The sequence below is a fragment of the Loxodonta africana genome, chromosome X (assembly GCF_030014295.1).
Source record: "Loxodonta africana isolate mLoxAfr1 chromosome X, mLoxAfr1.hap2, whole genome shotgun sequence".
Taxonomy (NCBI): Eukaryota; Metazoa; Chordata; class Mammalia; order Proboscidea; family Elephantidae; genus Loxodonta; species Loxodonta africana.
The window spans coordinates 122,256,120-122,269,238 of record NC_087369.1 but is presented as its reverse complement, the minus strand read 5'-3'; the positions used below and the strand labels follow the sequence as shown (position 1 = coordinate 122,269,238).

Sequence of the window (13,119 nt, the reverse complement as noted above, 5' to 3'; positions counted from 1 at the left end):
AGAAAGAGAGATACTGTTTTTCTGTCTCCCTACTAATTTCCTTATGTTTCAAGGACATTACAGCCATGTCAGTCATATGTGTGAAAACGTATTTCTTCCCAGCTTTTCATACTCACTTTAATGCTGTTTTTCCCAAACAGTTGTTTTTAAATTTGAATATCTTCGTATGGCGAAGAAAGGAGTACTGATCTTTGTATAAAAATAACTGATTAGTACCCTGCCCCCAGGTGTATCAGGGTTAGAGAGTGCCCCATCCCTGAAGCCACAGAGTGGGCTTTACTGTGGGTCCAGGATTTGAGTCTCTTGTGTACAGTTTCCCAGAAAGTCCCTTACCCTCTGGGACCTTCCCTTTCCCCTCTGCAGGACAGTGATGATAATCCCTGCCTCGAACGGATACCACAGGGATTTGACATAACATGCAACCTCACTCTTTATTTCTAAAAGAAACAGAGAAACTGGGTGGGACAATTACACAGAACAATGGCCCTTTGGATGAAAGAGTGTCAGCCCCACGAGGTCAACCTTGGCTTCCTGGGTCACGCTGGGCCTCTCACCTCAGTCACAGGCCAGAGAAAAGAGGGAGAACAACAAGGATGACGAAGATGATCAGAACCTTGGCTCCTTTGGAGTTTTTGTTGTCAGAACCATGGAACACTTCATGAAGGTGTCTTAGGGATCTTGAGCATAGGCTGGAGGGAGGGAAGGGAGGAGGTGGGGCATCATCAGAGCCAGGAGCCCTGAGTGTCATCCCCAGGCCACCTGGCCTCTGTTCACTGGCCTGAGTTCCCAGACCTCACAGTGGACAGAGTGAAAATTTGTGAGGCTCTGGTGTAGTCCCAGTTCTTGATAAGAAGGGACGTGAAGTGTAGGAGGGCCGGGTGACACCCATCAGACCCAGAGTGGACACACTGACCACACAAACCCACGTCCTCATCTATGGATCAGAAACATGGTTTCTGCAACATAAGCAGCAGAATGAGCACTGTGGCATGGGGTATAAGGGAGAGAACTCCTGGAAACCCCAGTGCCCGTCAGTATAGGAACAGGGTCCATGGAATTCAGAAAGTGCTGTGCACCTGTTCAAACTACCTGGTGCAATATGTACTGAGAAGAAAAGATGTTCCTTGTGACAATGAGTGAAGTAAAGAAGCAAAAAGCATTATCTCCGAGTTCCCATCATTCACTCTCCAGCTCCTCCCAGTTCACCCCATCCCCACCCACTCCCAGAACTCACTTCTGAGCTCACTCAAGGTTCACCCCAGACTGGGCAGTGAACGCTGGCACCATTTCCTTCTGCTTCTGGGAGAGTGTGGGTAGGGAGCTGGAGGAGGTGTGGGCACTGGGGTGAAGAAGGCACCCTGTGTCTCTATGGGGCTGCTATCCCTCACACACAGTTGGTCATTCAGGATGCATAGGCTGAGGGAAGAATGTGTCCTTAGACAGCTGGACAAACAGACAATCCCATATCCCCAACAAGGATCGTGCTCGCACTCAGCAACTACTTCCCTTCCATTCCTGTTCCGCCTGCCTCCTACATTCCTTGGCTGGTACCCTTTCCCCTCCCACAGAACCTGCCTTAGGAGAAGTACCTTCCAGCTGCACTAGATTCATAGGTTACTACCAACCCAGGGAGTGTTTCACACTGGCCTTTACCCTTTACAACAGCCTAAGGAATTAGATACTCTAATCCCCATATTCAGAGGAGGACACTGAGTCACAGTGAAGTTGTGTAACTTGACCAAGGTCACACAGCTGGTGAATGCTGGGGTCAGGGTGTGAACCCTCTATTCCAGTATCAGAGCCTACGCTCTTATCCGCTGGGCTCGACTGCTCTTGGGGTCTACCTTTTGGAATTCTGTAATATTGGGGAAACCCTGAGGAATGCACCATCACCATTCGACACCACTGGCCCCAGGCTGGGATGGGTGTTCCCACATGGCACCCACAACACAGCAGTTACCTGAAGTTGCTGGAAGGAATAGCGATGAAGATCCGGGTGAAGGCACGGACACGAGCTGGAGACATTCCTTCCACTTCAAGGAAAACAAAGGACAATTCCCCTCAGAGTTGCCCATGCTTTACAAGCTCACCAGCAGCTTTCCCCAGTCATGGTCTTACCTGATACGCCTGTGGCACCCTGAAGGGGACTACTGTCTACTGGGAGTCAGGATGGGATGTCAGCAATGGGGAGGGCAACCACAGGACCAACCACCTCCCAGTGATAGGGCCCTACTCTGTGTCAGGCCCTGTGACACACTCCTCACTAGTTCATTTGACTCGTTTTTCACAGCAGCCCAAGAGATGGATACTACTAGACCCATCTTACAAATGAGGATGCTGAGGGGTAAGCAAGCGTCCCAAGGAGTCAGAGTGAGGGACTGGGATGAGAGCCATCAAACTCCACAGCCTGTGTCCCTAGCCCCTGGGCTGTGCTGGGGTAGACAGATATGGGCTTAGGTCAGACAAGGGTGGGCTGAGGGCTGGGTGGGATCTGGGGAGTACAGAGGGAAAAGGAAGGGAAGGGATCAGGGAAGCCTGGAGAGTTCTGAGAGGGAGCCAATCAGGGGGAGGGGGCAATAAGCAACATGGGGAACTGACTCTACGGACACTCACCCTCCTTGAAGACCCCGCTGACAGAAAAGCAGAGCATCTTTTCCTGAAAGATAAAACAACTCAGGCTCCCAGGATCCCCCTAAAGCCCCTACCCACCTCCACCCTCTGGGCCAGCCTCAGGGAGGAAGCAGATGCTCACCGTCTTGACACACACGTCCACCACCAAGGAGCTGATGTCATGGTGGGTTCTGGGCAACACACTGAGGAAGTCAACAATGTCATGTTTTGTGTGTTTCAGCAACTGAACCTGCAGGACTGTGGGGAGAGGAGAAGAGAACATCAGGGTCTGCCTCACTCACCTGCCTCTACGACCGACCACTTCACATCTCCTGTCCCACCCATGTTTCCCCTCACACACTCACCGGGGTCCTTGAGCTTCCTCATATTCCTGCTCCCCTTAGAGTATTTGTCTAAGCTGTTTCTAGGAGAACAAGAGGAACACGAGGTGGCTGACTGAGCAGTGTCTGCTTGGGAGTCACAAGATACAGGGCTGTCACTGGGTCTGTGATACTCACGGAACTAGGTCATCAGGGTTGAAGGGAATGGCCAGAGAGAAGCAGGCCTCATTGTGGTAAGCATCCAGGAGGCCATGCCGGTCCCCGTAGTCATAGATGCAGTAATACCTGTGGGGAAGTAAAGGGGATAGGCTCTCTGTGGTCTGGGACCCTGAGTGGACTTGAAAGCCCCCCATGAGCAGGACTGAGCCTGGATGACCTGATCCATCCCAGCCCTCCCTGCCTTGGTGTCTCAGGGATACTTACTGGTGCAGGAATAGTAAGATTAGATTCTCCAAGGTCTCAGATCTGAAGATGCTCCCCTGGAATCAAAGGGTTCTCAGGACCATGGCTGTTATCTTCTCCTCGCCCACCCACCCCCAGCACTGCTTGATCCCACCTCCTCACCTTGCAGACTGGTAACTTCTTGGAGGCTTCAGTGCCAAAGACAATGGGTGGGAGTACCTCGTGGTTATCCTGGGGGAGGGAAGAGGAAGTCAGCAGTACAGACCAGGAAGGTGGCACTGAATGGTCAGGGAAAAGGATGGGCCCAGGAGAGGGCGAGGGTCAGAGGTCAGGGTGAAAGGGCCTTGGAAATTCCATGGGCAAGACTACTGTGATGTCTTCACCAGGGGCTCCCAGTAGCCGGTAAAGAACTACAGAGATCCATAGACTTTACTAGGTTCCCTTACCGGTCTGTCGCCCATAAGGATCAGGGGTCAGATCCAAAAATCTAACCAGGTCAAAATCTAAGGAACTCATGGCAAGTTGTGAGTGTTGTCTGTACAAGTTAGAGGAGTCAAGGATAAAGGAAGACACTTACCAGGCGTAATAACTTGGGGAACAATTCCAGGATGGAGCTGTCAAATATAAGACAACACAGAAAAGCAAGTAATGACACAGCTGGCCTGCCTCATGGAGGCAAGCAAGCCTACACAGGAACACATCCAGGTGACCTGTCCCACCTATACTCCAGTGCTACCACCCATCTTGGACCCTGGGCATCTCCCCCATGGACTCACCCAGAGAGAGCTAGTGGGCACTCTCCCCATACCCCTTTCCCCCTCTCCTTCTTCCTGGGAAGCTCCCATAGGAGAACCCTGACCCCCTTCTCCAGTGACACAGAAGCAGCAATGTGGAGCCCAGGCTCCAGGAGATCCTTCCCCTCACTGACTCATTTACCTCCCTCCAAGTCCCCAGGGAAGGCTCTGGAGGGAGGAGGGAATGGGGTGGTGCCCAGGGCTCAGCTCACTCAAGAGGTGTCCAGTGCACTGCCAGGCCTGGCCCTGGACAATACCAGGACATCCCCAAGGATGGCCCCAGATGCTGGGGAGGGAGATGGGTAAAGCAGGCTCAGGAGGCAGGGAGGAGGTGAGGACAGAAAGGGAGTGCAGGTAAGGATGGGGAGTCACAGATGAGTGGAGACTAAAGAGAAAGAGAAAGCCAAGGAGAGGCAAGAGGGAGAAGCTTACCGTGGGTGGTGGGGATTAGGGAGAAAGGGGGGAAGAAAGGGGAAATGGCTACCCTGCTGCCTCCCTGTCCTTCATCTGCTACCTCACCTCGTGTCCAGTGCTCTGTCTTTTTTGGTCACTTGTCTGAGGAATCAGGCCATCTTGGTCTACCCAGTGCTACCCTGAAGGACCAGGCAGTATGCCATGACGTGGTGGAGGAGGGGTCAGTGCCCCTGAGAGAACAGTCCCCCTGTCTCCTCATCCACTATTGTCCCCTGTCTTCCACACTGAGGACCTGCCTCACGATGCCCTCTGCTCACTGGAGATAAGCTGTTTCTGACCCTTGACTCAGGAAACTCAGATTTCTCCCCTAGGAGGGCCCAGTTCCTTCGCTGGGCCATAGGAACAGCTGTCATGATAAGATGTCCAACTGGGGATGGCTGGGGGACCCTTCTGGAGCAAGGGAGAGACGGCTCATCATAGGACAGGGAGGGAAGCCCCTTCTCAGCTCAGAGGCAGGAATGTCTGTCTCAGAGGAAGCCCTGGTCAGAAGGAATCTTCACAGTCCAGGGCACCAGGATCTGGCTCCAGGCAACCCCAGTGCTGGAGTAGGGCACATTGTGGACACCCCTGGTCCTGGAGAGGAAGGGGGAGCCCTGCTTCCTGGAGCACTTTTAGGGGAGGCCATGCCAGAGAAGGCTGAGTGCAGAGAAGCATGAAACAGGCCCCAGGTCAGGGGAGCAGTGAGCAGGCCAGGGGAAGGCAGGGAGACCTCTAAGCACAGGTGAGAGGCAGAGAGGGGAGGGCAGGGCACGTGGTCCTCCCGGAGGTCCCGGGCTGCAGCCTATGGCAGGTGGGCACTGTCAGTGGCAGCTCAGGCTGCCAGGGGGCAACAGAGGGCACAACTGACCTTATGTTGGTGGACTTATCTGGGAAGGTGGTGCACAGAGGATTCCTGTCTACAAACATCTCTTCTGGCTCCAGCGCTTTCACCTTGTCCAACTCCCCTTCAGACTTTGCCTGTAATTATGATGAGGAAACATGAATCAGGGAGAGAGCCAGAGGGCCCTGCAGCCCAGATCCACCCTCTCCCACAAATCAACTTGCCTAAATCTTGTCATCACCCTAATGAGGCCTACCACCTTCCCTTTAAACAGTGGTCTGGCTATTGCTTCTCACCTCATTTTTGGAGGGGTTCAGGCTCTTGAGGTTGAGGGTCTTCTGCATGGTGTTGGGCAGATCAACTACCTGGTAGGGTGTGTTGTTGCTCGAGTTGAAGGACAAAAGCTGTAATGAGGGAAGAACTAGACTGAAGGTTCAAGAGGTGATATCTTGGACAAATGTGCCCTCCACCCCATCTGTCCCACTGTCCCCCTCAGCACAGGGTCTAAGACCTCACCTTGGGCGTGTTCTCTTCATGGATCTGCAGGGAGGCAGCCATGCAGTTTCTAAGATTTGGCCCCATTTTGATATTATGGGTCATCACATCTTCAGGAAGCCAAGAGGAAGGAATCAGAAGGATGAAAGGAGCCCACCTAGACCAGCCCCAGCAGCAACACCTCCCTCAGTTGCCCTCTAACCCTCCCTCTGCCCGCACCTGACCTAAAATTACTGCGGTCAGTCATACTTGGGTCTGAGTGGACTTTCCAAAGGTCAAGAGCTTGCTGGGGGACTTCATATCCTTTGTTATTGGTCACCTGCACAGACAGAATCAGGGGTCAGTGACTCTGAGGCTGAGGTGGAAGCCAGGTAATCAGTGAGGGAGCACGCAGTGGATCTGGGTGTGGGTGCACGTCATGTCTTGAGTCTGCATTACCTTCGGCAGTTTCACCGTTTCTGACTTCAGCTCCTTCTGCACAGAGTGGGGTACGGCACAGGGGCTGACAAAGATGGATATCTGCAGAGAAGACAAGAGAGGTTGGGTAACTACCAGGAACACTGAAACCCAAGATCAAGCAAGACCCACCACGCAGCCTGCCCTCCTGCTCCTAGCTAGCCCTGGCCATGCTCTGACACGCACGCTTTCGTTTTCTTCATCCCAAATCTTGCCACTGACTTTCTTCAACTCGAAGGCAATGCTGGCATTCTCCACGAAGAACTGGGCCTGCATGTTCTCATAGTGAAACTTCAAGGAGAGAGAGGGGCAAGAGAAATACAGTAGGAGGCCAGACTCCCTGCTCAGCCTGGCCCCTCCACCTGCCCTGTGCCTACCCAGCCTCCTCCCTGTCCTCTCTTACCTCAATCGGGTTGAAGGGGACACTGCATTGGCTCTGGATCAAATCCAGCAGCCACTTCTCATCATATTTTATGCCAAATGGAATCTAGGATCAAAAGAAAGGATGGGAGCAGAGACTGAAATGATGGAAATAAAGCTTAAATAGAGACTCAAACATGTGTTCCTTTCCGATCTTTTACCAAGCTTTAAGAAAATTTCTATACATAGGCCAAACTCCGTTATGGGTAACTTCCATTCCAGATACATGTTTGCTAAACATCTTTTTTTACATTCAAATATATTCCTCCGTATATTCAACTTAGGATCTTTAGCATGATCTTCCTTTTGTAAGGTTCCAGGAGATTCAACCTAACGGAAATCCTGCCTGCCCCTCCAACAAGGACTCCAGAGACTTGACCCCATGCCTGTCCCCTACTCCAACCCCTATGTTTGAGTCAAACTGAGCCATGTGGTGGGAGTTTCTCCATCTCCTTGTGAGCAGTTCCCACCTTTACCTTTAGACAAACTTCCCATTCTCCCTGCCTTCAGCTTGTTCCCTTTTTATTACTTCTGCCATCCTACCTTTAGACCAATTGAGGATGTTAACACCTAGTAAGAAAAAGGAGAAGTTACCAACTCTCTGTGCCCCAGCAAAGTACCTAGTGTCTCCAGGAGCTCACCACAGCTCCACCCAACCTGTGTCTCCTGCACATTATGTGCATTTTTCCAGGACACTCACTGTGACCTTGAACCAGCTCCTGGAGGTTCCATCCTGCCTGTTCCCCTCCATTCCTTCCTTTGGAGGTTTCCTGTCTCTCTCCATGTTCCCATGGGTTTGATCTCCTCTGTAACAACTGCCTCTCCGATAGTAGGTTGGGATGGCATTGGGTGTGCTGTGGGGATGTGGAGAGAAAGAAGGTGTCCATGAATGCCAGGAAAGTCTTCTAACACCTCCCCCTACTGATGTCAAGGCTGTAATAATGTTTGCTCAATCATTAATCTGGTCCTAGCATTGCCCATTCTACCAGGTTGGAGAGGAGGAATGACAGAGTTACATACACGGTTACGTGTTCCGCTTGCTGGTACATGCCACCATGCTGAGTAGTCACTTACCATCTGACTCCAGGACCTCCGTGGGCATCACTCATTGCCACGTCTCTATCTTGCTCCTGGCCTGATGATGGATGAATGCTGGGCCTGACTTGTTGAGGCCAACTATCATATCTCCTTTGTGAAATACCCCAGGGTCTTGCTTTTCTTTGGAAATAATCAACTTGATGACTATCCCCTGAAATTGAGAACAACATATCAATCATCTGAATGCCAGAAAAAGTTCTATGATAAAATTATGGCTAGTGAAGTAATTTCACTGACTTTTACAATGTAGAAAGAACTATGGCACGGTGCTACTAAGGTTGAAAGACTGCACTGTGGCTCCTCTTCTTGGGATATGAGAGGTAAGGGGCATTCACAGCCCAGGAGAGAGCCAGTGCAGTGGAAGACCTTGGGCAGAGGGTCCGTTCTGTGATGGTAGTCCCTGCTCTGCTCTTTTCAGTCTGGGTGACCCGGGACAAGTTGCTTAACATCTCTCTTCCTTACTTCCCTCTTCTGCTCTAGGGGGATAGTAAAATCTACCCCGACTGGTGTTATAGTTCAAGGGTCAAAGGCTAATTCCCCACTCTGACTTAGAGAAATGAAAGCTAGGTCTAAAGAAAATACCCAAAATGAAGCCTGGAGAGATAAAATGATGGAGAATACCAAAGGAGGGGGCAGGGAGTTGAAGGGGATATAGTGATTAAATCTAACTCGAGTTTAATTGGAGCCTTGGAAAGAAAGAACAGGCATAGCAAAGAAGTAGCATTTGAAGAGATCACAACTGAGAAATTTCCAGAAGTAACAAAACATATCATGTTGGTAAAACCAGATTAATAAGACAAAAAGTATCCTTTAAGAGAAAAACATTTCTAGAAAAAAAAAGGACCTTTCATACTGATAAAAGGTTCACTTCCAGAAGAACATCATAGTAAAACAACTCTGAATCTGTGTGCACCTCAACACAGAAGCCAAAATGTACACAGCAAAAACTGACAGAAGTAAGTGGAGAAACAGGCATGTCCGCAGTGACAGCGGGACATTTTAATTAAGTGACAGACAAAACAGGTAAACCCAGAATCGTTTAGATATAGAAGATTTAAGCAATGTGTGTAAAAACATTTACTTATTGGGATAGAACGATGCATATAACAACTATACATGGAACATTCCAGAGTAGATCATATTCTGGGCCATAAAACAAGCCTCTAGAAACTTCTATGGAGGTGATGCAATCTACCCTGAACGGCTGGTGTGAGGATTCAAGGGTAACAGTGGGTTTCCAGCCCCTCCCCCAACTCCAGTTTGAATCCCAAGAATGTTAATTTTCAACACCCCCAGCCCAGGTGACCTTCTCCACTCCCCAAACTCTGAACCACTTGCCTTTCCTCTCAACCAGAGGGAAGATTTCAACTCAGCTATGACCCAACCACAGGAAGAGAGGTTTTCCATGTGGAAACAAAGCAGGGATCTCAGGGCCCACCCATCCCCCATCCTTAGGAGAGTGGAAAAGTCACCTGGGTCCTTACAACCTTCCATCTTAAAGAGGTCTTCTGGTATTTGGGGGATTGGGCGAAAGGCCCAGAATCCCTCCAGCCTCCTGCCCTGACCAACTCACCCATGGTGTGGCCTGCAGCCAGTGTCCTGTCACCACTGTCCTCACAGGAATTTCCCGAGGATAACCTGTCAGGTCTGGAGCTTGGGGTGTGGAGCAGATCGAGGACGACTGTTGAGGAAGGCGAGAGCACTCCCTGCACCACCTTGTCAGGGCCACAGGAGCAAGATGGAGTCCTCACAGGAAGTCTCTTCCCCAAGGGCATAGAGAAGGGAGCCTCCTTGGTCAAAGGAGGCTAACTTCCTGTTCTTACTGCCCCCTAGTTTGCTACCAGCCTCACACCCAGGGAGCCATTCCCAACTGAACTATCCTCCTGCCCTCTGCTGAGGTTGTTAACTAGGGTCAGGAGGCCTGAGAGCCAGATATCATAGCTGCAAACTCAGGGAACTGAGGGTAGGCTGTGCACCAAGAGCTGCGTCTGTTACATTACATTGTGTTCCTTCATTCTGCGAACTCAAGGGTCTCTGAGGGCCTGCTGCGTGCCAAGCTCTGTACTTGCTTTGTTACATTTATTTTGTTCATGTATTCCTCACAAGGGCACTGTGAATGCAGAATCACCAGCGCTCTGCGGTTGCTGAGGCTTAGTGAAGTGCAGGAGCTTCTTTGCTGTTTTTCAGATACTACATGGGAAAACAGAGAGTGGAACTGAGCTCCATGGAATGGCGATGACCCCCTCCTACACAGATTTAATAAAGTCTTGCTGCACTATATAGGGTTTCTTCACGTTAAGGGAAAGTAACAGAAAGCCTGAAAATAGCAGAAAATCACTGCATCCATCCCAGAGATAACATATGAAAAAACAGACCTGGAATCTGTGAAGGACATAACGGACTTTGGTTTATCTTTGGAATGAGATTGGGGTGGGAGGGGTGGTGGATGGGCAGAAGGAATGCCTTTTTCTTAAAAAAAAAATATATATATATATATATGTATATATAAAGTACTCCTTGTAGATTTTTTTTTTTTTTTGTAGATAGTGTCCCCCTAGTGGTCACAGCCAGAATTGTAGCTCCGAAAGTCTGAGGCCGGAGGCAGTGCCTGGGCGCCTCCACATCAGCCAAAACCTGCTGGAACTTTCCACTCCCTGGAAGCAATCTCTATCCCTTGAGAGAAGTCCACCCCTGAGTGAGGAGAAAATAAATTTGTATATGAGAGTGTGTACACATTTAGGCTGAGGAAACTATAAGACAGAAATACACACACATATGCATATAAATGGTCAAGTCAAACACTGTATTTTTAGAAAAATCCTATACTGTGAACATTTTTCTAAACCAATACATATGTGTGAACCTTTTTATAAATTTCATTAGATATTTTCAAGTGTTTCAACAAATTTGCTTAATTAGATAATACTAAACACTAAAAGGAAACCGTGGTGGTGTAGTGGTTAAGTGCTATGGCTGCTAACCAAATGGTCGGTGGTTGGAATCTGCCAGGCGCTCCTTGGAAACTCTATTGGGCAGTTCTACTCTGTCCTATAGGGTCGCTATGAGTCGAAATCGACTGGACGGCACTGGGTAAACACTAAAAGGAAACCCTGGTGGGGTAGTGGTTAAAAGCTATGTCTGCTAACCAAAAGGTCTGCAGTTCAAATCCACTAGGCACTCCTTGGAAACCCTGTGGGGCAGTTCCACTGTGTCCTAAAGGATTGATATGAGTCTGAATCCACTTGATGGTAACGGGTTTTTTTTTTTGGAACACTAAAAAGTCTACTTGGAGGATAATTCTGCATCTCCAATCTATAAGATCCCTTCACTGTGACCCACAGATACTAACTGTAAATAGATTGATGCACACTTTGCACATACGTTTCTGTTTATTGTTGTTGTGGAGCATCTGGGGTCTGAAAGGACCAGGGAAGGGGAGCTGGTATTTCCACAGGATGCAGTTGGTGTGTAGAGTGGGGCTTACTGTCCACCACACACTTGGCATCAGAGGTGGGTGATCTCAGCCTCCCTGCCCTGGTTTTGCACAGTTGCTGACGTGAGCAGGAGCCCTGAGAGGACTCTGACAGAGCACCAGGCCTATAGGCTTAAGGGAAGGGAATTCATCTCCACCATCATCTTCATCACCAAGAGGGCTGGGTGTTTGAGTGTCCTGGGGGCATGCAATAGGCACCAGGGGGATTTAAACTAGGTGTGTGGTCCTGGAAAAACATTTAACTATGTTACAAATTTAATAAGAAAAATCAAAGGTAAGTCATAAAAGACCTTGTCTATCACAAAACAAAATGTCACATATGAAAAAATGTGGATGATTGTTTGGGCAAATTCTTGGTATGTATGCAAATCTCATTACCTAAAAGAATATCGTTCAAAGTCTATACTGAAATAATTCAGAAAAGAATTACATACTGCAGTTAATAAAAATATTAATGTACAAAAAAGGAATGGGATATCTAAAAACAAAGCACTCAGCTGAGTGGTGGGACCAATATCACAGGCTGGGGTCAGAAAAGGAGGGCTGAAGGGATTCCCGTACTTATTGCAATTGTCTTCTTACATTTCCCACAGTTTTCTGGATGTGCTCAACTTGCTGGTAGTAGATTTCTGTACAGAATTAGCTCGGTCCTCTCCTCTTCACCTGGCTAATGCCTCCTATCTTAATCTCCAGTCTCTGCTTAAACATTACTTTCTGTGGGAAGTCTCCTCAGACAACCCTAATGGTTTGATTACCCTTAAGCTTCTAGTAACTCCACATCTTCACCACCTTCAGATACACTTTTCTATTTTAAAGGAGTCCAGGGCCTGTGAGTTCAAAGTTTCTCACGGGTGGTGGCTTCACACAGTGGACTGAGGACTCCAAACCAACCAAAAGCAAGCGCATCACCTTCATGTCAACTCCGACTCGCAGTGACCCTATAGGACAGAGCAGAGCTTCCCAATAGGGTTTCCACGGCTGTAAATCTTTACACAAGCAGAGTGCCATGCCTTTCTCCCATGGGGCGGTGGGTAGTTTCAAACCACCAACCTTTGAGTTAGCGACCAAGTGCTTAACGATTGCACTGCCAGGGCTCCAGAGCTTTCAGATATTTCGTCTGAAGATTTGCTCTGGGATTCACTTCTGCTGACCAAGTATTCACAATTGTCTATTTCTAATTCTATGCTTTGTCTTTCCCAAATTTTAGTCTGCCTTTGCTCCTTCCTACAGACTCCTGAAATCTGCTTATCCCTAAGTCTGAGCAAATACTAAAAAAACTGGAGAGGCAGGACTAAGATGGTAGGATATCCATATGCTTCCAGTGAGCCCTTTTACAACAAAGACGGGAAAATATAAGTGAATAGAGTAGATAAGGTATCTAGGAGCCGTGACCATCAAAGGCAAAGTTAGAAAATGAACTGAGCAGCAGTGGGAGGGAGAAACTGTTCAGACGCAGAGAGGAGTTACCGAACCTGAAATGGCTGCAGCAGGCTGGTGATAGTGTTCAGCCACACTTTCCTCAGGGAGAAGCAGCCAGCCATAGAGCCTACTCAGACCTCTGGACACAGAGAAGAATGTAGCTCGTGGCAAAAGCTAAGTATTTGCTTACATTTTACCTCTCCCTGGCCCCCAAGGTGGCATAAATGCCTGTTGATTTCCCTGGGCCTGAGACAGGCCCATTTGAGTGCCCTGAACTATGCTTTCAGACTTGGGAAA

At 49.1% G+C, this 13,119-nt stretch overlaps 1 protein-coding gene across 1 annotated transcript; it reads right to left on the bottom strand.

Moving 5' to 3' along the window:
• Positions 1-719: 719 nt before the first annotated feature.
• On the bottom strand, positions 720-7,936 carry LOC100677234 (nuclear RNA export factor 1-like). Its single transcript, XM_064278455.1, is given in 20 exon segments — positions 720-855; positions 1,232-1,328; positions 1,331-1,416; positions 1,961-2,033; positions 2,614-2,656; positions 2,753-2,868; positions 2,976-3,034; positions 3,129-3,236; positions 3,375-3,430; positions 3,516-3,584; positions 3,931-3,967; positions 5,469-5,565; positions 5,725-5,845; positions 5,958-6,046; positions 6,186-6,255; positions 6,375-6,455; positions 6,579-6,683; positions 6,796-6,879; positions 7,513-7,666; positions 7,887-7,936. Coding segments are annotated over 20 exon segments (1,665 nt in total). The 5' UTR covers positions 7,922-7,936; the 3' UTR covers positions 720-770.
• Positions 7,937-13,119: the final 5,183 nt, after the last annotated feature.